The 26209-nt window shown below is 52.7% G+C and overlaps 1 protein-coding gene and 1 long non-coding RNA gene across 2 annotated transcripts; both read right to left on the reverse strand.

Annotated features, from left to right (window-relative positions):
• Window positions 1–2693: 2693 nt before the first annotated feature.
• On the reverse strand, window positions 2694–17583 carry CMPK1 (cytidine/uridine monophosphate kinase 1). The gene is made up of 6 exons (XM_032953742.2): window positions 17312–17583; window positions 8725–8871; window positions 7771–7923; window positions 7329–7405; window positions 7024–7120; window positions 2694–6151 (listed from the first exon to the last, which is right to left on the reverse strand). Exons 1-6 carry the CDS (start codon window positions 17390–17392, stop codon window positions 6113–6115), a joined length of 594 nt encoding a protein of 197 aa, XP_032809633.2. The 5' UTR covers window positions 17393–17583; the 3' UTR covers window positions 2694–6112.
• Window positions 17584–20983: 3400 nt separating this feature from the next.
• On the reverse strand, window positions 20984–25850 carry LOC142923995 (uncharacterized). Its single transcript, XR_012941118.1, has 2 exons — window positions 25818–25850; window positions 20984–25606 (listed from the first exon to the last, which is right to left on the reverse strand). It is a non-coding gene; the product is annotated as an uncharacterized LOC142923995 (long non-coding RNA).
• Window positions 25851–26209: the final 359 nt, after the last annotated feature.

Genomic DNA, 26209 nt, shown 5'->3' on the forward strand with positions numbered 1-26209 from the left:
TAGCCACAAGGAGTAAGCCCACAAGCTCTAACCCCTAGTAGCCACAAGGAGTAAGCCCACAAGCTCTAACCCCTAGTAGCCACAATGAGTAAGCCCACAAGCTCTAACCCCTAGTAGCCACAATGAGTAAGCCCACAAGCTCTAACCCCTAGTAGCCACAATGAGTAAGCCCACAAGCTCTAACCCCTAGTATCCATAATGAGTAAGCCCACAAGCTCTAACCCCTAGTAGCCACAAGGAGTAAGCCCACAAGCTCTAACCCCTAGTAGCCACAATGCGTAAGCCCACAAGCTCTAACTCCTTTTAGCCACAAGGAGTAAGCCCACAAGCTCTAACCCCTAGTAGCCACAATGAGTAAGCCCACAAGCTCTAACCCCTAGTAGCCACAATGAGTAAGCCCACAAGCTCTAACCCCTAGTAGCCACAATGAGCAAGCCCACAAGCTAACCCCTAGTAGCCACAAGGAGTAAGCCCACAAGCTCTAACCCCTAGTAGCCACAAGGAGCAAGCCCACAAGCTCTAACCCCTAGTAGCCACAAGCTCTAACCCCTAGTAGCCACAAGGAGTAAGCCCACAAGCTCTAACCCCCAGTAGCCACAATGAGCAAGCCCACAAGCTCTAACCCCTAGTAGCCACAAGGAGTAAGCCCACAAGCTCTAACCCCTAGTAGCCACAAGGAGTAAGCCCACAAGCTCTAACCCCTAGTAGCCACAAGGAGTAAGCCCACAAGCTCTAACCCCTAGTAGCCACAATGAGTAAGCCCACAAACTCTAACCCCTAGTAGCCACAATGAGTAAGCCCACAAGCGCTAACCCCTAGTAGCCACAATGAGTAAGCCCACAAGCTCTAACCCCTAGTAGCCACAAGGAGTAAGCCCACAAGCCCTAACCCCTAGTAGCCACAAGGAGTAAGCCCACAAGCTCTAACCCCTAGTAGCCACAAGGAGTAAGCACCACAAGCTCTAACCCCTAGTAGCCACAAGGAGTAAGCCCACAAGCTCTAACCCCTAGAAGCCACAAGGAGTAAAAAAAACAAACGTCGCTGGAGAGCTTCTTTCAAAAGGGGGAAAGACCCAATGATGAACCCCCCCCCCCACACCGGTCCGTGAAAAAAATTGTCTTCCACGAAAGCGGTGCCTGGTAACCAAAAAGATTGGGGACTATTCAAGAGACCGCGGTGATTTATCACGTGCAGTCACAGCGACCCCACGTGTTACTCATTAGGAATTGGTTCGTTTCCTTTCCCAAACTCCTTTGCGAGGTCTTATCCATTAAAACAAACTTTGAAGCAGTTTCCAACACGCTGCCCGTGCCAGATGATTGGTAAACACGTCCCACGCGGGACCAGCAATATCCGAGTGTAGAGCGAGCGAGGGGGGGGGGACGCACTTCCTGAAAAAGAGACGCGAGACTCGGGGAGGTTTTCAAATGTGCGACGTTGCGAGCGCTGCGTGCTCGCACTGTGGCGCGATGCCCGACGTTTCGCTTCACCATGCTGGAGGCTTTTTCAGGAACTGAGCGAAGCAGCTCACCGTCTTCTCTGGAGTATAAGACCCCCCCCCCCCCACCAAAGTATCCTGCTGCTTACTGTTCAGGAGATAAGACGTGCATGCGCTAGATTCTCAGCAGCAAGATGTTCATGCGGTCGACGTTCACGAGCTCGATTTTCAGGAGCTAAATGTTCATGAGCTAGACGTTCATGTGCTGCGCACTGGCGGAGCCAGTGGGGGGGGTGGCACGTGCCCCCCCCCCCCCCAATGATCCGATCGAAATGAGGGATTTCGATCGGATCATCATTGGAGTTTATTAGTAATACATCGGAATTTTGCGACCCCCCCACTGCCACTGTGTAGTATATTATTACGTGCCAGGGACTCTACGAGATGATAGGACAATAGTCTGAGTCCATAATTGGCAATAAGTAACGGCAAATCGGTTATAAGTGACTCAGAATTGTGCGCAGCTGCGAACACAGAGTCCACGACTTCCCTGAAGGCATCGACACCTTCAGCGAGCGCGATGGCGATCACACAACGCGGTTTGAATTCGACCCCTCGATCGATGTCTGCGTCATCGCCGCACACGCGTCCAATAAAAAGCAAGGGACAAGTCCTTACTTATTACTAACAACTTCTTACTAATGAGACCTTACTAACAACTCCTTACTAACAACGTATTACTTACTCACAACTCCTTACTCACAACTTCTTACTTACAACTCCTTACTCACAACTCCTTACTAACAACTCCTCTCTATCATTTTTCATTGCTGGAGGGGTTGCCCCCACTACCTGCAAATCCTGTCTCCACCATTGGACGTTCATGAGCTGGACCGTTCATGAGCTGGACCGTTCATGAGCTGGACCGTTCATGAGCTCGATGTTCAAGAGCTCGATGCCAATGTCGAGAGGTCTGCTCACCACGACGAGAGGGCTTCAGGAGTTGAGAGTTGGTGTCGTTTTGCCGTTCCTCCTCCGCTGAAGGAGCGCACGCTCCGCTCAGCCTTCCACACCCTCAGTCTTGCCTCTCTCGCGCTCCCATCAACTTCTTCCGAAGTGGCTTCCATAGGCACCCCCCCCCTACCCCCCTACCCCCCAAAGGAGCGTAGCTTGCTAAAGCAACGCGCCCGTTCGAGCTCCCCTTGTCGCATTCGCCGCGGTCAGCCACAGCGTGCCAACAACCAGCGACATCGTCTCACCGCCACCACCGCCGCCACCTTTATTTGCACCAGATACGTTCGGAGGAAACGACACGATCCGACGGACGGGGACTGAGAAACAAGAAGAAGACGCAAAGAGCGATTTCAAATCGCCGCGACGAAACAAATCAAGGAAGATCCGTACGTAACACACGGGCACACACACACACACGCACGCACACGCACGCACACGCACGCGCAAAAAAAACTAAAAAAACCGCGAGCCAAAGAAAAGTTATCAAAGGTGGGACACAAAGACCACCCAACAAAAACGCTACGAAAAAATAAACACGAGGAGTATCACGAACGTCACACGCAGAGCGAGCGACGCACGCACGCACGCTGGGAAAAGCGGACGACGTCACGGCCCTAGGGCTTTGGTAAACCCCCTGCGGAGCGATCGTGCGACGCGAATCGAGCAGTCCACCGACACCGCTTTTTCCACCGGCACGCCCGAGCCGTGCCGGTGCCGTGCCAAGCCAGCCCCGGGCACGGCTCACGAGGGGCCAGATTTCATTTTACCCACCGCACAAGCTGAGCCGTGCGACATTCACACACTCGCACAAAGAAGACAAAGATGTCCCGTGCAGCCTGAACCGTCTGCTGTGGCAAGCGCAAATTGCGAGCAGCGCCTTTGAAGGCCGGAACGGCACACGAAGGGGGTGGGTGGCCAGCACCACGCCCGACCGCCTTTGTCTCCCGAGTGCCGATGATTTTACACACCGCACCAGGTACTCATTTGAAGCCGAGTCCACCTAGGGGAGGCCCAGGAGCAGTTCAGATAATGGCCGTGAGCGGGAATCGAACTCGGGTCGCCGGGGTCATAGAGTGCACACACACAGGCGGTAATTTAATCGCCCCCCCCCCCCCCCCCCGCACAGACTCGCTGGATGCCGCCATCTCGTGGAGCTTCTTCAGTCACCAGTGACATCGCACCGCACGGCGGACGCGTCGTTAACCCCACCCCCACCTCCCCTGGCCCTGCTTGGCCCCCCCGAGCCACGTGGGTGAAAGAAGATCAACACACACACACACGTGGCTCGCAAGGCCAGCGGCGGCGTCACGGCGTGGTCGCGGCCTGGCCGGTGGGAAACCCACCAGTACGGCGATGCCACCGCCACCGCCGCCGCCGCCGCCCCCGCTCACACCGGCCCGGCCCGGCTGTGCCAGCGGCTAAGGGGGAGGATTCGCGTGGGGCCAAGCGGAGTGGTACAAATTGCACGCGCATAGCGAGCAGATCTGAAAGGGGGTGTTGCGTTCAAGCGAGGAGGTTTGGGGGGGGGGGGATGTCTTCTTACAACCCGGTGACGATGCGGCTGGTGTCGGCGGCGTCGTAATCGTCGTCTTTGCATCGACCGCGAGGCGGAAACTCTGGGAGGGCAGCGCGTCGCTCTCTGCGGTCAAAACTGCGGAACACCTTCTGAAGTTCCTTTCAAGTGATAGCTCTTTATCCACACACACACAAACACGAGGGGGCAGGACCCCTTCCCCCCCCCCACCACCACCGTGCACCTGATATGATGAGTAATGTTTGGTCGCTTGGCAGTTAAAGCTGATATTTTATCATTCTCGGAGCTGGAATTTCGCCAAATTAAGCAACGATAAAAAAAACTAAAATTTTATTGTGCTGTCATTGGTGACCGGGCTGAGACCATCAACTCACTGCTTGAGAACCGGCTTTAATCTCTATGCGAGTCTACGGGTCTCTATGCGAGTCTGTGGGTCTCTATGTGAGTCTACGGGTCTCTATGCGAGTCTATGGGTCTCTATGCGAGTCTATGGGTCTCTATGCGAGTCTACGGGTCTCTATGCGAGTCTACGGGTCTCTATGCGAGTCTATGGGTCTCTATGCGAGTCTATGGGTCTCTATGCGAGTCTATGGGTCTCTATGCGAGTCTATGGATATCTGTGCAAGTCTATGGGTCTCTATGTGAGTCTGTGGGTTTCTATGTGAGTCTGTGGGTCTCTATGTGAGTCTATGGGTCTCTATGTGAGTCTATGGGTCACTATGTGAGTCTATGGGTCTCTATGCGAGTCTATGGGTCTCTGTGTGCGTCTATGGGTCTCTATGCAAGTCTACGGGACTCTCTGTGAGTCTATGGGTCTCTATGCGAGTCTACGGGTCTCTATGTGAGTCTATGGGTCTATATGCGAGTCTATGAGTCTCTATGTGTGAGTCTATGGGTCTCTATGCAAGTCTACGGGTCTCTACGTGAGTCTATGGGTCTCTATGCGAGTCTACGGGTCTCTATGCAAGTCTATGGATATCTGTGCGAGTCTACGGGTCTCTATGCGAGTCTCTGGGTCTCTGTGTCAGTCACAGGTGAGACCATCAACTCTCTGCACTTGGAACCGCTGTGGTGCAATCACTGTGGTTGGGCGGCCGAGACCCGGGTTGGAACCCAGGCCCTCGGCGTCTCCGGCCGCCGGAGCCACCCGGGGCCCCCGCTGGGCTAACTGCTAATCTGTTATTTCCGTGATGATAATTTTTTTCCATCGCATTGCGAGTCCTGACGCCGAACGGAACATGACGATAAATACGTTTGAAGCGCGCGACTTAAATATACAGATGCCAAGCCCCGGGCCCCGTGGCCCAGCCACCCGTCGCGTGACCGAGGCCGCCTTCTCGGGATCAATCGCGCGACCGCTTTATCTGCCGCGCCCGAGCGAGTGGTTGCGCCAGGAGGCGGCTGATTGGCTGGCTGCGAGCGACCGCCGGCCATGCCCGTTGCGGCGGAAGCTCGGCTCTCTTTCGGAATCCTTAGCCGGTGTTTGGAGCGAAGGAGGTGTGTGGGGGTGAGGGGGGGGTGGGTTTCTGAGCCGAGCTGTACGTGCGTGGTGTCGTCGTGACGGGCAGTGCCGATTCTGTAAACAGAGATGGCGGTGTAGAAACGCAAGCGCCGGGCACTGCGCTATCTACGGTGTCACGACGACTGACGAAGTCAGTTGTCGACAATGACGGCGACGACGATGATGTTGTCGACGATGTTAAGGATGTTGGTGTTGTTGATGTTGAGGGTGACGTTGACGATGATCGTGTACGTATGTGTGTAGAACTTCTTTCGCGCCGTACCCTAGCTAACCGTGATAGATGTGTTCATGATGTTGACGATCGCGACGATGTTCCCAAGCGAACAAGTTCAGGCCACCGTCACAGCCCGACGCCACCATGCACGCACGCGCACACTCACTCACGCGCACTTCCTCAGAATGTCAATTCCCTGAATAAAAAAATTGATCGCATGATTATCATCATCACCACCACCACCACCGTCATTCACCGTTCGTAGTATCCCATTTTGCGAGAAGCGCCGACGACCCCGGGGGGGAGGGGGAGAGAAAAAGTGAAGAAATTAAACAAGCCGAGTTCGACAACTGCCTTGGACTCGGCGCGCTCGGAGTGCGACTGGGGGAGTCACTTCTTCTCAAACACCTTCTTGACTTCGGCAAACACCTGCGGACAGAGGACACGGAAGCAGCGGCACACACACATGAGGTCAAAGGCCGTGGGCATTGCTTGTCGCGGGAAACGCCGCGGCCGGATGCAACCGCGCCCGCTCGCGATTTTTACAGCGGTCCGTGGCCAGAGGCCGAATCGTCATAAACCGGGCAAAGTAGCAAAAAGGTAATTCCGATTTATTCGCATGGCCAGTGAGGGTGAATTACTTGACAACGCCGCTTGTTGCGAATGCTTACCACGCGATTCACCGCTATTGGCCACACACAAGAGAAATCGAATGGCTAGGGCTGTGGTGGAACGGACGGGCGAGATGTCTGGCCTGGCTCTGTGGGCTACTTGGGCGCCACGGTGGCGAGATGTTAACTACCTCGCCTGGTATACAGGAGGTCGAGATTTCGACAGTAACCCATAGATCGACACAGACAACTACAGACTCACACAGAAACCCACAGATTCACACAGAGACCCGCAGACTCACACAGAAACCCACAGATTCACACACAGAGACCCGCAGACTCACACATAAACCCACAGATTCACACACAGAGACCCGCAGACTCACACAGAAACCCACAGATTCACACACAAAGACCCGCAGATTCACACAGAAACCCACAGATTCACACACAGAGACCCGCAGACTCACACTGAAACCCACAGATTCACACACAGAGACCCGCAGACTCACACAGAAACCCACATATTCACACAGAGACACGATATACCCACGCAGAGACCCCCCCACAGACTTGCAAAAACATCCTTGTGACCGTGTTATTTGAGCGAGGCGCTAGCGAGCGAGCCCGAATCTAATCGACGAGCCGGGGCCGACCCCTCGCCCACGCGCGGCCGGGAGCCGCCCTCACCTCGGCCACGGCGCCGGCCGCATCGACGCGCTGAACCTTCCCCTCCACGCTGTAGCTGTCGATGATGGGCTTGGTGGACGTCAGGTACGTCTCGATCCTGCCGGGGAGGCGGAGGCGGTGGGGGCGGGGGGGGGGGACGGGTGGCCCGTTAAACGCCACCCCGACACCGCGGCGGCCATTGAGCCGGCGACTCCATGAGGATGGAGGAGGGGGTGGGGGAGTGGGTTGGCGGACCCAACCACAGATGCGTTGAGGGCGGGCGAATCGGGGGGTGGGCCAGCCGCAAGGGGGCGAGACTTCCTCACCGCTTGATGAGGCTCTCTCTGTTGTCGTCCGACCGTCCACTGCTCTTGCCCCGCTCCATGCAGCGATCGATGCAGACCTGTGTGAGACCGAACGGCACAACTCCTCACCTCCGCATCACTCCTCATCACTCCTCTTTGTGTCCCACGCTCCCCGGCCAGCCAGCCCGCGGTGGGTGGGGGGGGTCATCCAGCAGTGGATGGAACATGGCAGATGACTGAAGAAGACGAGGAGGAGAATGTGTTCCCCGGTGTAAAGTACCATGGGCTCTGTAATCTAAACCACGACTTAATCATCCTCGCCGATTGCAACGGGTGCCTCAACCAATCTGGTGGCCGGGTGGGAGGAAGGGGGAGAGGGGGTGGGAGGGAGGGAGGTGGGAGACGGGGGGGTTAAGCTCACACTCAACATATTGTTCAAGTGATACGCTTCAAACGTATTTGCCTCGTTGCTGCAGTCGAAGAAGAGGACAAACTTGACGTGGGCCTTGCCGCCCATGTGACGCTGCCAGCCCTCCAGGTTGTCCTTGTTGCGCGGGAAACCGTCGATGAGGAACAGATTCTTGCTTGGATCCTTCGCCATCGTCTCCTCCATCGCCTGGGGGCGAGCGAGCGAGGAGGAGGAGGAGGAGGAGGAGAGAAGAGGAGGGAGGAGGATGATGGGGAGGAGGGAGGCCGGGTCTCAGGAGGTTTACCAGAATCAGAATGTTGTAGTTTATACTGCAGGAGGAATCTGATGAGCTGCAAAGAACGTTACAAACAACAAACAGGAACGAAAACCACGGCAGCAGTGCAAAGTACAAGAAAGATTAACAAATCACCCAGACCCAGACAAATACAACAACTAAACCACCCCCATTCCTACAAGGCAAGGACCACTGAGGGATTAGCTTATTTTTCAGAAGCGACCACAAATGACAGCTCAACAAAGTTGGCCGTGTCAGAGAAACTAAAGCCAGCGCTTCGAAGAGTACGGGTTCGAGCCCTGGGTCTGTATGGGTGCCTCTCTCAAATGGTTGTTCATAACGGCCTTATCGAAGACACTGAGCCAGCACCCACGGCAATGAGCCCACTCTGAGGCCATTAAAGGCCATCGAAGGCCGAGGGGGGGCCACGGGTTCACTACACAGTTACACGGGTTCGCGGGGACGTGGGGACGCAGGGATACGGGTAAGTGAGTAAACGGGGAAGCGGGGATGCAAGTACATGGGTACACAGATACGTGGGTACACAGGGATAGGTTCATGGGTGCATAGGTACGTTGGTACGCAAGGACACAGGGATGCAGGGACATGAGTGCACAGGTACGTGGGTACGCGGGGACGCGAGTACACAGGTACGTGGGTACGCGGGGCCGCAGGGCAGCGGGTAGACGGATACGAGGGTACGTGCGCCGTACTTTCTTGAGCAGGGCGAGCGTGATCTCCACAGGCACGATGCTGCCGTCCCGTATGCACTTCTCGATGAGAGTGCCGAACTCCGACCCCTTGCGCGACCTCTCCGCCCGCAGCAAGTCCCCCGCGGAGAGGTGGGTGTAGCCAAAGGTCTGCGAAGGGTTCAGCAGCGCGGAGCAAAGCGTGCGTGCTTAGTCAGCCGCGGGCAGCACGGGGGCACGTCACGTAATGCGCAGGCCTGGGGCACACTTTCACGTGCACCCGTAGACAAGCATGCAAGCGCGCGGAGAGAGACGTGGAAACACACCTAGCACGCACAGGCACACGGCAAAAAACAGGCATGCAGACGCACACGGCACAACACCCAGGTGCGCGCACACACGCACATAGCCGCAATCTAAATGTCGTGATAATCAAACGAGTCTTTAACTCTCACAGCTGGAATTTTGCCAAATGAAGTTTAGAACCGCGTTTCACGCGTGTGCCCCAAAACTGTGGCACCAACACCCATCCCGACCTTCGCACCGATCCTGGCACTAACACTGTCTCTGACCCCAACACTGACCCTATAACACCGTCCGTAAAATCCTAACCTTTGATGATATCCCGCCGATAGTGTTCATTGCTGTTTCTGTGCGGTTCACTTGCACAGGACGCAAGAGTTCAAACCCGTCTGGTCACTTGCTCTTTGTGAAGTCGTATTCCATTCCATCCGACCACACACATAACGCACGCATGCACACACACACACCGCCCTCGCCTGCAGCCCTTTTTAATGTCACGGCACACCCCGACTCTCGCTTCCTGCAAATAACCTCCCAACTCGCACAGCCAACGCCCACGACAAAATTCATGTGGAACGTTGCCCAATATCTCCGGCTCTCGGTGAGCTAAGCAGGGGGGGTTGAGCCTGGTTAGTACCCGGATTTGGGGGGGGGGGGGAAGACTGCCTGGCAATGAATCTATCGGTGCGGAGTTTTCGAGTGTTATCGCGGACTGACCAGGAGGTCAACGCCACCGATTAATCGGTGTTTTCACAGCGCGGATCTCTCGCGTCCACTGTGGGTTAAGGAAATGCGCGCGTAGTATTCTTCACGGTTGATCCGCACCGCGGTATTAACCAGGGAGCCCGCTCTGCTCGAACCGCGAAACTCTGCGACGAGCGGTTTAACGCGCCGTTGCTGGGCCACGTGGCGGGTAACAAGAGTGGTGGACAAGAGGAGCTCTTCCGGATTGTAGTTTTAAAAAAGAAATATATTATTTGTTTATTAGAGAGACCGCGGTTTGTGGGATGTGTTTGCGTTTAGCCAACCGTGATGTGTTGGGCAGCCATCAAGAACGCAGGGAAGAATGTCCCAATAGTCACATTTCAGAAAATATTTAGCATTTTTGAAAACGATTAAGTCAGCCTTTGGCCCGTATGTAATTAAAACCGGATTTTCAAATTGCAGCGAGCGTGATAGTTTCAGCCTAGATAACAGAAAAAAAACCCGAAAGGTATATTAAAGTTGCGATTGCAGTCAATAAAGGCATCACCGTCTCTGAATGTCCCTTCCCTGGCAGTCAGGACAGTGAGAATGGTCCCAGGCGTTGCTCAGTGTCCAAGGGTGTGCGAGGGTTTGTCAAGGTGCCCGTGGGAGTGCATGGGTGTGTGATGTGTGGGTGGGATTGTCAAGGTGCCTGTGGGAGTGCATGGGTGTGTGATGTGTGGGTGGGATTGTCAAGGTGTCCGTGGGAGTGCATGGGTGTGTGGGATTGTCAAGGTGTCCGTGGGAGTGCATGGGTGTGTAATGTGTGGGTGGGATTGTCAAGGTGTTAGTGGGAGTGCATGGGTGTGTGGTGTGTGGGTGGGATTGTCAAGGTGTCCGTGGGAGTGCATGGGTGTGTGATGTGTGGGTGGGATTGTCAAGGTGTCAGTGGGAGTGCATGGGTGTGTGATGTGTGGGTGGGGTTGTCAAGGTGCCCGTGGGAGTGCATGGGTGTGTGGTGTGTGGGTGGGATTGTCAAGGTGTCCATGGGAGTGCATGGGTGTGTGCGAGGGATTGTCAAGGTGTCCGTGGGAGTGCATGGGTGTGTGATATGTGGGTGGGATTGTCAAGGTGTCCGTGGGAGTGCATGGGTGAGTGATGTGTGGGTGGGATTGTCAAGGTGTCCATGGGAGTTCATGGGTGTGTGCGAGGGATTGTCAAGGTGTCCGTGGGAGTGCATGGGTGTGTGATATGTGGGTGGGATTGTCAAGGTGTCCGTGGGAGTGCATGGGTGAGTGATGTGTGGGTGGGATTGTCAAGGTGTCCGTGGGAGTGCATGGGTGTGTGATGTGTGGGTGGGATTGTAAAGGTGTCTGTGGGAGTGCATGGGTGTGTGATGTGTGGGTGGGATTGTAAAGGTGTCCGTGGGAGTGCATGGGTGTGTGATGTGTGGGTGGGATTGTAAAGGTGTCCGTGGGAGTGCATGGGTGTGTGATGTGTGGGTGGGATTGTAAAGGTGTCCGTGGGAATGCATGGGTGTGTGATGTGTGGGTGGGATTGTCAAGGTGTCCGTGGAAGTGCATGGGTGTGTGATGTGTGGGTGGGATTGTAAAGGTGTCCGTGGGAGTGCATGGGTGTGTGATGTGTGGGTGGGGTTGTCAAGGTGTCCGTGGGAGTGCATGGGTGTGTGATGTGTGGGTGGGATTGTAAAGGTGCCCGTGGGAGTGCATGAGTGTGTGATGTGTGGGTGGGGTTGTCAAGGTGTCCGTAGGAGTGAATGGGTGTGTGATGTGTGCGAGGGTTTGTCAAGGTGTCAGTGGGAGTGCATGGGTGTGTGATGTGTGGGTGGGATTGTAAAGGTGCCCGTGGGAGTGCATGGGTGTGTGATGTGTGGGTGGGATTGTCAAGGTGTCCGTGGGAGTGCATGGGTGTGTGCGAGGGATTGTCAAGGTGTCCGTGGGAGTGCATGGGTGTGTGATATGTGGGTGGGATTGTCAAGGTGTCCATGGGAGTGCATGGGTGAGTGATGTGTGGGTGGGATTGTCAAGGTGTCCGTGGGAGTGCATGGGTGTGTGATGTGTGGGTGGGATTATCAAGGTGTCCGTGGGAGTGCATGGGTGTGTGATGTGTGGGTGGGATTGTAAAGGTGTCTGTGGGAGTGCATGGGTGTGTGATGTGTGGGTGGGATTGTAAAGGTGCCTGTGGGAGTGCATGGGCGTGTGATGTATGGTCTGTGGGAGTGTATGGGTGTGTGATGTTGCGTGGGTGAGTGTGTGCTGCACGTGAGAGTGGGTGTGTGTGGGAGTGTAAGCGTGTGCGCTGCTAAGCGTGGGAGCATTTGACGGGTGTGCGTACGAGTGTGAAGCTGTGCGTGAGACTGCATGGCTGTGCGCGTGTGTGAATGCGTGCGTGCGTGCGTGGCTGCGAGAGGGGGTGCAGACGCGCCAGACTGTAGGTGTGTCGTGACGGTGAGTGCGTCAAGGAGAGCGGTGGTGTAGCGGTGAGCGCCACGCTGCCCGACTAACCCGGCGACCCGAGTTCGATTCCCGCTCACGGCCAAACACCAGCGACGATTGTTTTGAGCCCCTAGATTCGACTCGGCCTCGAGGGGAGCATGCCCTGGTGCGACGGGTGAATAAAACATCGCCACTGGGGGAGACAAAGGCGGCCGGGCGCGGTGCCGGTCGCCCACCCAACCTCGTGCGCCGTGATGACCTTCACAGGTGCTAGCCACTCGCTCCTAACAGCACTTGCTCCACCACAAGTCTTAGGGCGTACAAACGGTGGATCTTTGTGCGAGACTCATCAAGACCACACCCTGCAAGTGCACGCACACACACACACAGAGACAGCGCTCGATTGTCAATGCGGTACAGGGTTGGTCCAGACGTCCCTTCTTTAAAACTAAAACGAATGCGCAAAGGATGTCAATTGATTGGGAGGAAGGGTCACAAGACATCTGGAACCAGCTGCCTGTACAGTACTGACCAAGTAGGTCGTTCATCGTACGTACTGTATGTATGTAGGACTTCTTTCGCACCCTACGTAGTCAACTGTGCCAATCGGAGGTGCGGTGTAGTGTATACTGCACTATAGTAGTGTATAGTGTAGTGTAGTAGTGTAGTGTGTGTTGGACTTCTTCCGCACCGTACGTAGCCAACTGTGCTAATCAGGAGGTGCGGTGAAGTGTATACTGTAGTAGTATAGTGTATAGTAGTGTAGTGTATACTGTAGTGTAGTGTATAGTAGTGTAGTGTGTAGTAGTATAGTGTATAATAGTGTAGTGTGTAGTAGTGTAGTGTATAGTAGTGGAGTGTATACTGTAGTGTAGAGTTGTGTCGTATGTCGTGTATAGTATAGTGGTGTAGTGTATACTGTAGTGTAGAGTTGTGTCGTATGTAGTGTATAGTAGTGTATAGTGGTGTAGTGTATACTGTAGTGTAGTGTGTAGTAGTGTAGTGTATAGTAGTGGAGTGTATACTGTAGTGTAGAGTTGTGTCGTATGTCGTGTATAGTATAGTGGTGTAGTGTATACTGTAGTGTAGAGTTGTGTCGTATGTAGTGTATAGTAGTGTATAGTGGTGTAGTGTATACTGTAGTGTAGTGTATAGTAGTGTAGTGTATAGTAGTGTAGTGTATACTGTAGTGTAGAGTTGTGTCGTATGTAGTGTATAGTAGTGTAGTGTGTAGTAGTGTAGTGTGTAGTAGTGTATAGTAGTGTAGTGTGTAGTAGTATAGTGTATAATAGTGTAGTGTGTAGTAGTGTATAGTGGCATAGTGTGTGTTGAACTTCTTTCGCACCGTACGTAGCCAACCGTGCTAATCGGCGAGGTGACAACATTGCATCACTCAAGAAAAAAATATTGCTGTGGCTTTCCCTCCTGATGATGATTGCTCGTGTTGCAATCGAAACGCCGTGATGTACTTTATTTTTTACCTACGTGACTTAACCGAAAAGAACCAGATTGTGGGATTCCTGCAGTCACGAAAACTTCAAACCAAGATTGCATCACTTCACACGGGGGCAACTGAAGGTGCCCTCTCCTCAGTGCCAAAATTACTGCACTGCCACTGCGGTGAACAACGTGGCAATGCCACTGCGGTGAACAACGTGGCAATGCCACTGCGGTGAACAACGTGGCAATGCCACTGCGGTGAACAACGTGGCAATGCCACTGCGGTGAACAACGAGGCAATGCCACTGCGGTGAACAACGCGGCAATGCCACTGCGGTGAACGTGGCAATGCCACCGCGGTGAACAACGTGGCAATGCCACCGCGGTGAACAACGTGGCAATGCCACTGCAATGAACAACGTGGCAATGCCACCGCGGTGAACAACGTGGCAATGCCACCGCGGTGAACAACGTGGCAATGCCACTGCGGTGAACAACGTGGCAATGCCACTGCGGTGAACGCGGCAATGCCACTGCGGTGAACAACGTGGCAATGCCACTGCGGTGAACAACGTGGCAATGCCACTGCGGTGAACAACATGGCAATGCCACTGCGGTGAACAACGTGGCAATGCCACCGCGGTGAACGTGGCAATGCCACCGCGGTGAACAACGTGGCAATGCCACCGCGGTGAACAACGTGGCAATGCCACCGCGGTGAACAACGTGGCAATGCCACCGCGGTGAACAACGTGGCAATGCCACCGCGGTGAACGTGGCAATGCCACCGCGGTGAACAACGCGGCAATGCCACTGCGGTGAACAACGTGGCAATGCCACTGCGGTGAACAACGTGGCAATGCCACTGCGGTGAACAACGTGGCAATGCCACTGCGGTGAACGTGGCAATGCCACTGCGGTGAACAACATGGCAATGCCACCGCGGTGAACAACGTGGCAATGCCACTGCGGTAAACAACGTGGCAATGCCACCGCGGTGAACGTGGCAATGCCACTGTGGTGAACAACGCGGCAATGCCACTGCGGTGAACAACGTGGCAATGCCACCGCGGTGAACGTGGCAATGCCACCGCGGTGAACAACGTGGCAATGCCACCGCGGTGAACAACGTGACAATGCCACCGCGGTGAACAACGTGGCAATGCCACCGCGGTGAACAACGTGGCAATGCCACTGCGGTGAACAACGTGGCAATGCCACCGCGGTGAACAACGTGGCAATGCCACCGCGGTGAACAACGTGGCAATGCCACCGCGGTGAACAACGTGGCAATGCCACTGCGGTGAACAACGCGGCAATGCCACTGCGGTGAACAACGTGGCAATGCCACCGCGGTGAACGTGGCAATGCCACTGCGGTGAACAACGTGGCAATGCCACTGCGGTGAACAACGCGGCGGTGGCTCCGTTGGCAGCGATGGTGAACGAACACTGCTAACCTGACCAACATTAGCCGTTGTCACGTTCACCAACGCCCCACTTTTGTGGCCTTACGCCACAAGTGTGTTTTTTATACTACACACTACACTTTACATTACACTATACACTACACTGTATACTACACTGTATACTACACTACATACTAGTGCTGTACTAGTATACTACACTATACACTACATACTAGTGCTGTACTATTATACTACACTATACACTACACTATACACGACACCACATACTAGTGCTGTACTAGTATACTACACTATACACTACACCACATACTAGTGCTGTACTAGTATACTACACTATACACTACACTATACACTACACTGTATACTACACTATACACTGCACCACATACTAGTGCTGTACTAGTATAATACACTATACACTACACTATACACTGTATATTACACTATATACTACACTAAACACTACACTACACTGTATACTACACTGTATACTACACACTACACTGTATACTACACTATACACTATACACTACACTGTACACTACACTATACACTACACTGTATACTACACTATACACTACACCGTATACTACACTACACACACCACTGTCTCTCACCGTGTCACCGCCCCGCACACAGAGCCTGCACCAGACTCTCACCTCCTCCTCGCTCTCACCTCCACCACCACCTCCACCAGCACCACCACTCTAACCTCATCCACCACCTCCACCACCACTCTAACCCCATCCACCTCCACCACCACTCTGACCTCATCCACCACCACTCTAACCCCATCCACCTCCACCACCACTCTAACCTCATCCACCACCACCACTCTAACCTCATCCAACTCCACCACCACCACTCTAACCTCATCCACCACCTCCACCACCACTCTAACCTCATCCACCACCTCCACCACCACCACTCCAACCTCATCCACCACCACCACCCTAACCTCATCCACCTCCACCACCACCAACGCTCTATCCTTCACCTCCACCACCCATCTCTGTCAACCTCCACCTCATCCATCATCCACCACCTGCACCACCTCCACCTCCTCCACCAGCCATCTCTGTCAACCTCCACCTCATCCACCACCACCACCACCTCCACCTCCTCCTCACCTCCACCACCACCACCTCATCCACCACCACCAACGCTCTATCCTTCACCTCCACCACCACCACCCATCTCTGTCAACCTCCACCTCATCCACCACCTCCACCACCTCCATCACCACCTCCTCACCACCACCACCTCATCCACCTCCACCACCACCACCACCTCCTCCTCACCTCCACCACCACCACCTCATCCATCATCCACCACCTCCACCACCTCCTCCTCACCTCCACCACCACCACCTCACCCATCATCCACCACCTCCACCACCACCACCACCACCTCATCCACCACCTCCACCACCTCCTCCTCCTCACCTCCACCACCACCTCATCCATCATCCACCACCTCCACCACCTCCACCACCTCCACCACCACCACCACCTCATCCATCATCCACCACCTCCACCACCTCCACCTCCTCCTCACCTCCACCACCACCACCTCATCCATCATCCACCACCACCTCCTCCTCCTCACCTCCACCACCACCACCTCATCCATTATCCACCACCTCCACCACCTCCTCCTCCTCACCTCCACCACCTCACCCATCATCCACCACCTCCACCACCACCACCACCACCTCATCCACCACCTCCACCACCTCCTCCTCCTCACCTCCACCACCACCACCTCATCCATCATCCACCACCTCCACCACCTCCACCTCCTCCTCCTCACCTCCACCACCACCACCTCATCCATCATCCACCACCTCCACCACCTCCACCTCCTCCTCACCTCCACCACCACCTCATCCATCATCCACCACCACCTCCTCCTCCTCACCTCCACCATCTCATCCACAACCACCACCACCTCCTCGTCCTCCTCCTCACCTCCACCACCACCTCCACCACCACCACCTCCACCTCCACCACCACCACCTCCACCTCCACCACCACCACCACCTCCTCCTCCTCACCTCCACCACCTCACCCATCATCCACCACCTCCACCACCACCACCACCTCATCCACCACCTCCACCACCTCCTCCTCCTCACCTCCACCACCACCTCATCCATCATCCACCTCCACCACCACCACCTCCTCCTCCTCACCTCCACCACCACCTCATCCATCATCCACCACCACCACCACCTCCTCCTCACCTCCACCACCACCACCTCATCCATCATCCACCACCACCACCTCCACCTCCTCACCTCCACGATCTTCTCACACTGGGTCCCTTTGCCAGCTCCGGGTCCTCCCAGCACGAACACCACCTCGGGCACAACGGCCATGCTTTATATTTCACTCGGCAGCAGCAGCAGCAAGACGGTGATGGGCTGGAGGTGAGCGTGAGATGAGGTAGAGGAAGGGTGAGGAGTGTTTTTTTGTGTGTTTGAGTCGACGCGCCAGGGGTGGTGGTGATGGGCTTCTTAATCGCCTCCCTAACCCGCCACACACACCCCCCCCCCCCGATCGATTAAACGATTCCTACGCACCACAGAACGATTCCCGAATCGATACAGGCGAATGCGAATTAGGGGGGTTTTCGCAAATCTGGCTGTCAGCTGATGAAGCTGGTTGTGATTACTGGCGAAACGTCGTACTTAGATTTTAATTGTCGTGGATTTGCTCTCCAACACACCGGTGTAGTGATGTACTAGTATACTACACTACACTAAACGTACTTAGATTGCAAAAAACCCCACTATACACTACACTATACACTACACTACACACTAGTGCTGTACTAGTACGCTACACTATACACTACACTAAACACTAGTGCTGTACTAGTACACTACACTATACACTACACTACACACTAGTGCTGTACTAGTACACTACACTATACACTACACTACAGACTAGTGATGTACTAGTACACTACACTATACACTACACTACACACTAGTGCTGTACTAGTACACTACACTATACACTACACTACACACTAGTGCTGTACTAGTACACTACACTATACACTACACTACACACTAGTGCTGTACTAGTACACTACACTATACACTACACTACACACTAGTGATGTACTAGTACACTACACTATACACTACATTCTAGTGCTGTACTAGTATACTACACTATACACTACACTATATACTACATTATACACTACACTACTATACACTACACTACATACTAGTGCTGTACTAGTACACTACACTATACACTAGTGCTGTTAACTACCTCGCCTGGTATACAGGGAGGTCGTGGGTTCCATCCCGACCCTGACAACGCCTGCTAATGCTGCTGCTGCTGTATATTTGGAGTCTGCGTCTCTCTCATCATCATCACGGTGGCTAGGAGATGTTAACTACCTCGCCTGGTGTACAGGATGTCGTGGGTTCCATCCTAACCCTGACATTGCCTGCTAATGCTGCTGTATAGGAGTCAGGGTCTCTCATCATCACGGTGGCTAGGAGATGTTGACTACCTCGCCTGGTGTACAGGAGGTCGTGGGTTCCATCCAGACCCTGACAACGCCTGCTAATGCTGCTGCTGTATATTTGGAGTCTGCGTCTCTCTCATCATCATCACGGTGGCTAGGAGATGTTAACTACCTCGCCTGGTGTACAGGCGGTTGTGGGTTCCATCCTAACCCTGACATTGCCTGCTAATGCTGCTGCTGTATAGGAGTCAGGGTCTCTCATAATCACGGTGGCTAGGAGATGTTGACTACCTCGCCTGGTGTACAGGAGGTCGTGGGTTCTATCCCGACCCTGACGATGCCTGCTGCTGCTGTATATTTGGAGTTTGCGTGTCTCTCTCTCTCATCGTCATCACGGTGGCTATGAGATGTTGACTACCTCGCCTGGTATACAGGAGGTCGTGGGTTCCATCCTAACCTTGACAATGCCTGCTAATGCTGCTGCTGTATATTTGGAGTCTGCGTCTCTCTCTCTCTCATCATCACCACGGTAGCTATGAGATGTTGACTACCTCGCCTGGTGTACAGGAGGTCGTGGGTTCCATCCCGACCCTGACATTGCCTGCTAATGCTGCTGTATATTTGGAGTCTGCGTCTCTCTCTCTCATCATCATCACGGTGGCTATGAGAGATGTTGACTACCTCGCCTGGTATACAGGAGGTCGTGGGTTCCATCCCAACCCTGACATTGCCTAATGCTGCTGTATATTTGGAGTCTGCGTCTCTCTCTCATCATCATCACGGTGGCTATGAGAGATGTTAACTACCTCGCCTGGTATCCAGGAAGTCGTGGGTTCCATCCCGACCCTGACATTGCCTGCTAATGCTGCTGCTGTATATTTGGAGTCTGCGTCTCTCTCTCATCATCACGGTGGGTAGATGTTGACTACCTCGCCTGGTATACAGGAGGTCGTGGGTTCCATCCTAACCCTGACATTGCCTGCTAATGCTGCTGCTGTATATTTGGAGTCTGCGTCTCTCTCTCTCATCATCACGGTGGGTAGATGTTGACTACCTCGCCTGGTGTACAGGAGGTCGTGGGTTCCATCCTAACCCTGACAATGCCTGCTGCTGCTGTGCATTTGGAGTCTGCGTCTCTCTCTCATCATCATTACGGTGGCTATGAGAGATGTTAACTACCTCGCCAGGTATACAGGAGGTCGTGGGTTCCATCCTAACCCTGACAATGCCTGCTGCTGCTGTGCATTTGGAGTCTGCGTCTCTCTCTCATCATCATCACGGTGGCTATGAGAGATGTTAACTACCTCGCCAGGTATACAGGAGGTCGTGGGTTCCATCCTAACCCTGACAATGCCTGCTGCTGCTGCTGTGCATTTGGAGTCTGCGCGTTTCTCTCTCCCCGTGGTCGCTGCGCGCCTTTTTCTCCGGCTCCTCCGGGTTCGCCCTCTGCGTGCGTTTGGAATCAACATCGCCACGCGTTTAGAGCATTCGACCGCCGCTACAAATTTGCGCATTACGACGATGAGCCGCGAACTGCGTGGAGTCGGCGATTGTGACCGGGTCGCTTTTGGAACAAACCAAAAAAAACACCCCCCAAAGCTACATTAGCTCAGTGGAGGAGGGGGAGGCCCTTTTACCTCGAGATATACATTTTAGTGGGACCCAAAAAAAAACTGCGTTTAGTTTTTAATTGCGGCTAATTGTCTCGTGCGGCAGCCCGCCTCTCGCTGATGAGAACACCCAACGTGGAAACCCAGCGCACGCGGGGGGAATCGAATCTGGAATGGTCGAGTTGTGGAATCGATTCCATGGATCTATCCGCGCGCCACCTCCAATGAATGGAGGTGACGCTATCCCAGGCGATGACGTCAGGAGCCGCCTCAGCGATGAGGAATTCAAATTAAAAAAAATTAAACTCTCGCCGATCGCTCGGCGGGATTGACCACGCCCGGAGTCCCCCGCTCACGACGGTCGGGAGACGTGCGGGAAAAAAAACGACGGGAAGGAGACGGCGCCGATCGGCTTCCGCGTTAGCGTCGAGGTCGCGTGACCCTGCGGGGATGGCCAATGGGAGCCGCGCGTTTGCGGGCGCGGGTGGCGTGGCCGGTGACGTCACCGCGCAAGACGTGGCAAGTGGGCGTGGTTCCGGCGTGGTGACATCACGGGCAAGCGTACGCGGTGACGTGGGGCGTCTTGATTCCGCCGTGCGTGGCGACGTCATCGCGCGAAGCAGTGCGCGATGACGTCGGGGAAAGGGGGTGTTGGTGTGGATGTCTTCGCCGTGCGTGATGTCATCACGGTGGTACGCGACGTCGTCGTTGCATGCGTGATGACGTCGTTGCAGGCATGATGACGGCGTCGTTGCATGCGCGATGACGTCGTTGCATGCGTGATGACGTCGTCGCATGGACAATTGCGTCAAAGTCCCACTGCTGGATGAGGGCCTGCCCGCTGGGTGCGAGTGGTAGGGGCTGGGTTTGTTTGACCATACTTCACCATTCGTTGGCAGGCCAACAATAATTAAAGAGGTTCAAATGAATAAAACATTTTATTTAAAAATTATTAAAGTCACGTTGATTGGTTCAAATTAATACAAATGTTTATTTCATTTTTATTAATTAATAAAAATGTTTATTTTATTTTCATTAATTTTAACCTATCTACGTGACTTTACCGAAAGACCCAAAGGATATAATCCATAAGTTTTTATTTCGGTTTGATCGCGTAAATATTTAGAGTTGCCGTTTTTTTAAATCTCCAAGGAACGGAATTTGCGTTCCGGTGAAAGTCGGTTGACACCGCCGAGGAGGGAGATGGAGCGATGGCATCAAGGTCGTGTGGATCCGTTTACATCGCAGGATCGAGAGGTGGTGGCGGCGGCTCCGGTAGGCCTTCATCCAGCAGTGGATTGACCAGAGCTGATGGTGAACACTGCCCTCTGCTGCCCACAAACTCTGTAACACCTAAACCCTACAACGCATACACCTACAACACCTAAACACCTCCAACACCTAAACCTACAACACCTAACCCTACAACATCTAACCCAGTGGTTCTTAACCTTGTTGGAGGTACCGAACCCCACCAGTTTCATATGCGCATTCACCGAACCCCTCTTTAGTGAAAAATAAAATGTGATTTTTTTCAAATTCAAGACATAGATATGTTTTTTACTGGTACACAAAATGAGCCGTGCATGAACATTACCTTGTTCAAAGAATAAAACCAACACAATGCATAAACTCACAACAAATTACATACCTGGAAATCAATGTGACTTCTGCTGTTGCCTTTGAGAGATCAGTTCAGATATGCGTGGCTTCACCTTGGCAAGTGCCACTCTCATGTCATTTTCACAGCAAAGTCTGTTCCTTTTCTTCGTTTTTATGTCCAGCATCCTCGAAAAGGATTGCTCACAAAGATATGTTGTAACAAATGGTATAAAAAAATCCAGGGCTTTCTTAGCAATAACTGGATACTTGTTCATTTGTCGACACCAAAACGTTGAGAGCGTTGTTGTTCTGAAGAGTTGCTGTTGAACCTGGTTCTGCTGAATTTCAATGATTTCGTCGAGAAATTCATCATTGACATCTGCTGTTTCAACAGCAAACGTGAACGGCTGTCTCACCCATGCTGGATATGACTCTCTTGTAGGGAAATATCCGTCGAGAGACTTTGCAAGCTCATCTAAGTGCGTGGCAATTGTTTGCTTCAGTTCCGTGGATACAGAAATATCTCCGATTCCAGACACATCTTCGATCTTACTTGCACAGTCGTCCAGAAGCGGGAAGTTTGCGAAGTTATTGTTCTCTGTTCGTCGTTTCCATAACGGTAGCTTTTTTTGAAAAGCCTTCAGGTGTTCTTCCGCTTCCATGATATTGACTCCACCACCCTGCATCTGCTGATTGAGATGATTGAGAGCTGCGAATATATCAGCCATGTACGCTAAAATGAAAATGAACTCAGGATTTTTGAAGCAATCTGCATGGCAGTGTTGGTGCTCTTGCAAAAACAGGGCTAATTCCACACGCATGGCAAAAACACGATTCAGCACCTGTCCCCGGGATAACCACCGAATATTAGAATGGAGCAGAAGTACCTCAAATTCAGAGCCCATTTCTTTACACAGCTCACTGAAGATGCGGTGCCTCAGAGCACTTTTTCGCACATAGTTCACACATTCCACCACAGTTTTTAATACTTCTGCCATTTTTGGAGGTAAGGTTTTTGTTGCCAACGCATGCCTGTGCAGAATACAATGCGTCACAATGATGTGTGGTGCATCGGCCTTTACTAGCGCACCAAAACCAGACTTTCTTCCCAGCATGACTGGAGCTCCGTCCGTACAAACTGCAGAAACCATATCCCATGAAAGATTGTTGTCTCTGAAGAAGTCATCCACAAGCTTCTTCACATCGGCTGCCTTCATTGTTGTTGTGAGAGGCTTACAAAATAAAAACTCTTCTTTTATCATGTCGTCTTTCACATAGCGTACAAAAACAGCAAGCTGGCTTAGATCAGAAACGTCTGTGGTTTCGTCGAGTTGAAGGCTGAATTTTGCCGGGCTTGAAATCAGATCTGCGACTACTTGAGCCAAGATGTCTTTACTCATGTCTTCTATTCTGTCACTGACGGTGTCATTTGAAAGGGGAATTTGGGATAATTTACCTTCGGCCGCTGTTCCGAGTATCAGATTCGCCATCTTTAATGCAGCTGGTTTCACAAGTGTTTCACCAATGGTGTGTGGCTTGCCCTGCTTTGCGATCAGGTAAGCAACTTCGTACGATGCTGTCAGGATCGGTTTGTTAACAGGTACAAATCCAAGAGCAGGCAGAGTGGCCCTTTCATCGAATCTGGCTCTCTTCACCCTGAATTCAGCAAGTGTTGTGTTCTTGTATTCCCCGTCTCCATGCAGCTTCAAGAAGTGTTCCTTTAGTTTTGCCGGTGCAAGACTAGAGTTGCTCAACTTGGCGTTGCAAATCATGCAGATAGGACGCTCACTCCCATCATGTTCCGTGATACATGAGAATCCATGTTGTACATATTCGTCCGACCACTTTCTTCTTTTGCCCGACATAGTTAGTATGGATAAAATATTAAAGAAATCACACGACGTACGACAACAACAGTCACACGTTGACTACTGAGTACGCACTAAATTCCCCGCAGCGCTGATTGGCCAAGCAGTGTAGCATGATCATCTGCAGCCAGTGATGGCCAAGCGGGCCGTGTGTGTCATCACAAATTTACACAATAATTAAAGTGTGTCCGGACCTCCGTGGCGGGGGCTCTGCCGAACCCCTGAGATCGACTCACCGAACCCCTGGGGTTCGATCGAACCCAGGTTAAGAACCACTGATCTAACCCAACAACACAACCCTACAACACCTAAACCTACAACACATAAACCTATAACACTTAAACCTCTAACACCTATACCTACAACACCTATACCTACAACACCTAAACCTGCAACACCTAAACCTCCAACACCTATACCTACAACACCTATACCTACAACACCTAAACCTCCAACAACTAAACCTCCAACACCTATACCTACAACAACTAAACCTCCAACACCTATACCTCCAACACCTAAACCTCCAACATCTAAACCTCCAACACCTAAACCTCCAACACCTAAACCTCCAACACCTAAACCTACAACACCTAAACCTACAACACCTATACCTCCAACAGCTATACCTCCAACACCTAAACCTCCAACACCTAAACCTACAACACCTAAACCTACAACACCTATACCTACAACACCTAAACCTCCAACACCTATACCTACAACACCTATACCTACAATACCTAACCCTACAACACTTAAACCTACAACACCTATACCTACAACACCTAAACCTACAACACCTATACCTACAACACCTAAAGCTACAATACACAAACCTACAACATCTAACCCGACAACACATAACCCTACAACACCTAAACCTACAACACATAAACCTATAACACCTAAACCTACAACACATAAACCTACAACACATAAACCTACAACAACACCTAAACCTACAACACCTAACCCTATGTAGTGTCAGTGCTTCGGAGACGAGGTTTGTGGGAGGCACCTTTTATTTAGACCATTCACGGTCTCACCTGCCCACTCTCCACAGTCGCTTAGCCCAGCCCTGTACACAACGCGAGACGTCTAACACTGACGCCGCTGACTCAGACAGCCAACAACTATATTCCTGGTTCTTTCGGTAAAGTCACGTAGAAGGGAAATAAAAGTAAAACAGTAAAATTATCACGACGTTTCGATTGCAACACAAGCAATCATCATGTGTGAAAACCACAGCAAGAAAATTTTGAAAAAAGTGATTTTCTTGCTGTGGTTTTCACACCTGATGATGATTGCTTGTGTCGCAACCGGAACAGCGTGATAATTTTATTGGTTTATTTTTGTTATATTCCTTCTACGTGACTTTACCGAAAGAACCAAGAATATGAATCCCTGCAGTCACAAAAGCTTTAAATCGAAAAAGCCAACAACTATCCTGCCACGCAATATCTAGCGGAGACGACAGCGACGACGAGACGACGAGACGAATCCAATCCCAGAACCGGCAGCCCCGAGCTCCCCGCTCTCGGCTCCTTTTATCCTCCCAGCGCGGCCTGGCTCTGCCCTGGCCGCACCTCCCTTCCCCTGGAACCCACTAGCGGGTTCCAGGGGAAGCCAGACGGGGTCCTCCGTGACCCTTGCCCAAGTTCCTCCGCCCTGCCAACACACAGCCGTGCACACCCTCACCGGCGTGTGTACTCTCTGTCCAACACAGTTGACGCTGCTGTCCACCAGCCGGCGCTATTACACCACACCTACACAACGCCTAACCATACACAACACCTACACAACGCCTAACCATACACAACACCTAACCATACATTACACCTACAACACCTAACCCTACACAACACCTACACAACACCTAACCATACACAACACCTAACCATACACTACACCTACAACACCTAACCCTACACTACACCTACAACACCTAACCCTACACAACACCTACACAACACCTAACCATACACAACACCTACAACACCTAACCCTACACAACACCTACACAACACAACACCTACACAACACCTCACCCTACACAACACCTCACCCTACACAACACCTCACCCTACACAACACCTAAACCAACAACACCTAACCCCACACAACACCTAACCCCACACAACACCTTACCCTCCAACACCTAAACTGACAACACCTAACCCTACACAACACCTAACCCTACACAACCCTACACAACCCTACACAACACCTAACCCTACACAACACCTAACCCTACACAACACCTAACCCCACACAACACCTAACCCTACACAACACCTAACCCTACACAACACCTAACCCCGCACAACACTTAACCCCGCACAAAACCTAACCCCACACAACACCTAACCCTGCACAACACCTAACCCCGCACAACACCTAACCCTACACAACACCTAACCCCGCACAACACCTAACCCCGCACAACACCTAACCCGACAACAACCGTCAGACACCACCGGAGTCTCACGGATGGTGGTCACCTATCCCAGCGCAATCCGGCCGATGTGACTCGCCAAGAACCACCAGCTTCTCGACCCTTCACCGATTGCTCGCCGCTCGCCGCACCGCTGAGCCACCGGGCCGGTTGCGACGTGGGTC

Source organism: Petromyzon marinus, chromosome 1 (genome assembly GCF_048934315.1).
Source record: "Petromyzon marinus isolate PM22_M1 ecotype Great Lakes invasive population chromosome 1, UKy_Petmar_22M1.pri1.0, whole genome shotgun sequence".
Classification (NCBI taxonomy): Eukaryota; Metazoa; Chordata; class Hyperoartia; order Petromyzontiformes; family Petromyzontidae; genus Petromyzon; species Petromyzon marinus.

Bases quoted from the DNA above. Each gene is read 5' to 3' on its own strand.
- CMPK1 (XM_032953742.2), bottom strand. From the start codon at position 17,392: ATGGCCGTTGTGCCCGAGGTGGTGTTCGTGCTGGGAGGACCCGGAGCT. The intron at 7,924-8,724 runs GTACGGCGCACG...GCTCGCCCCCAG, and splicing joins CGCTCGCCCTGCTCAAGAAA to GCGATGGAGGAGACGATGGC. The intron at 6,152-7,023 runs GTGAGGGCGGCT...CTCTGTCCGCAG, and splicing joins CGGCCGGCGCCGTGGCCGAG to GTGTTTGCCGAAGTCAAGAA.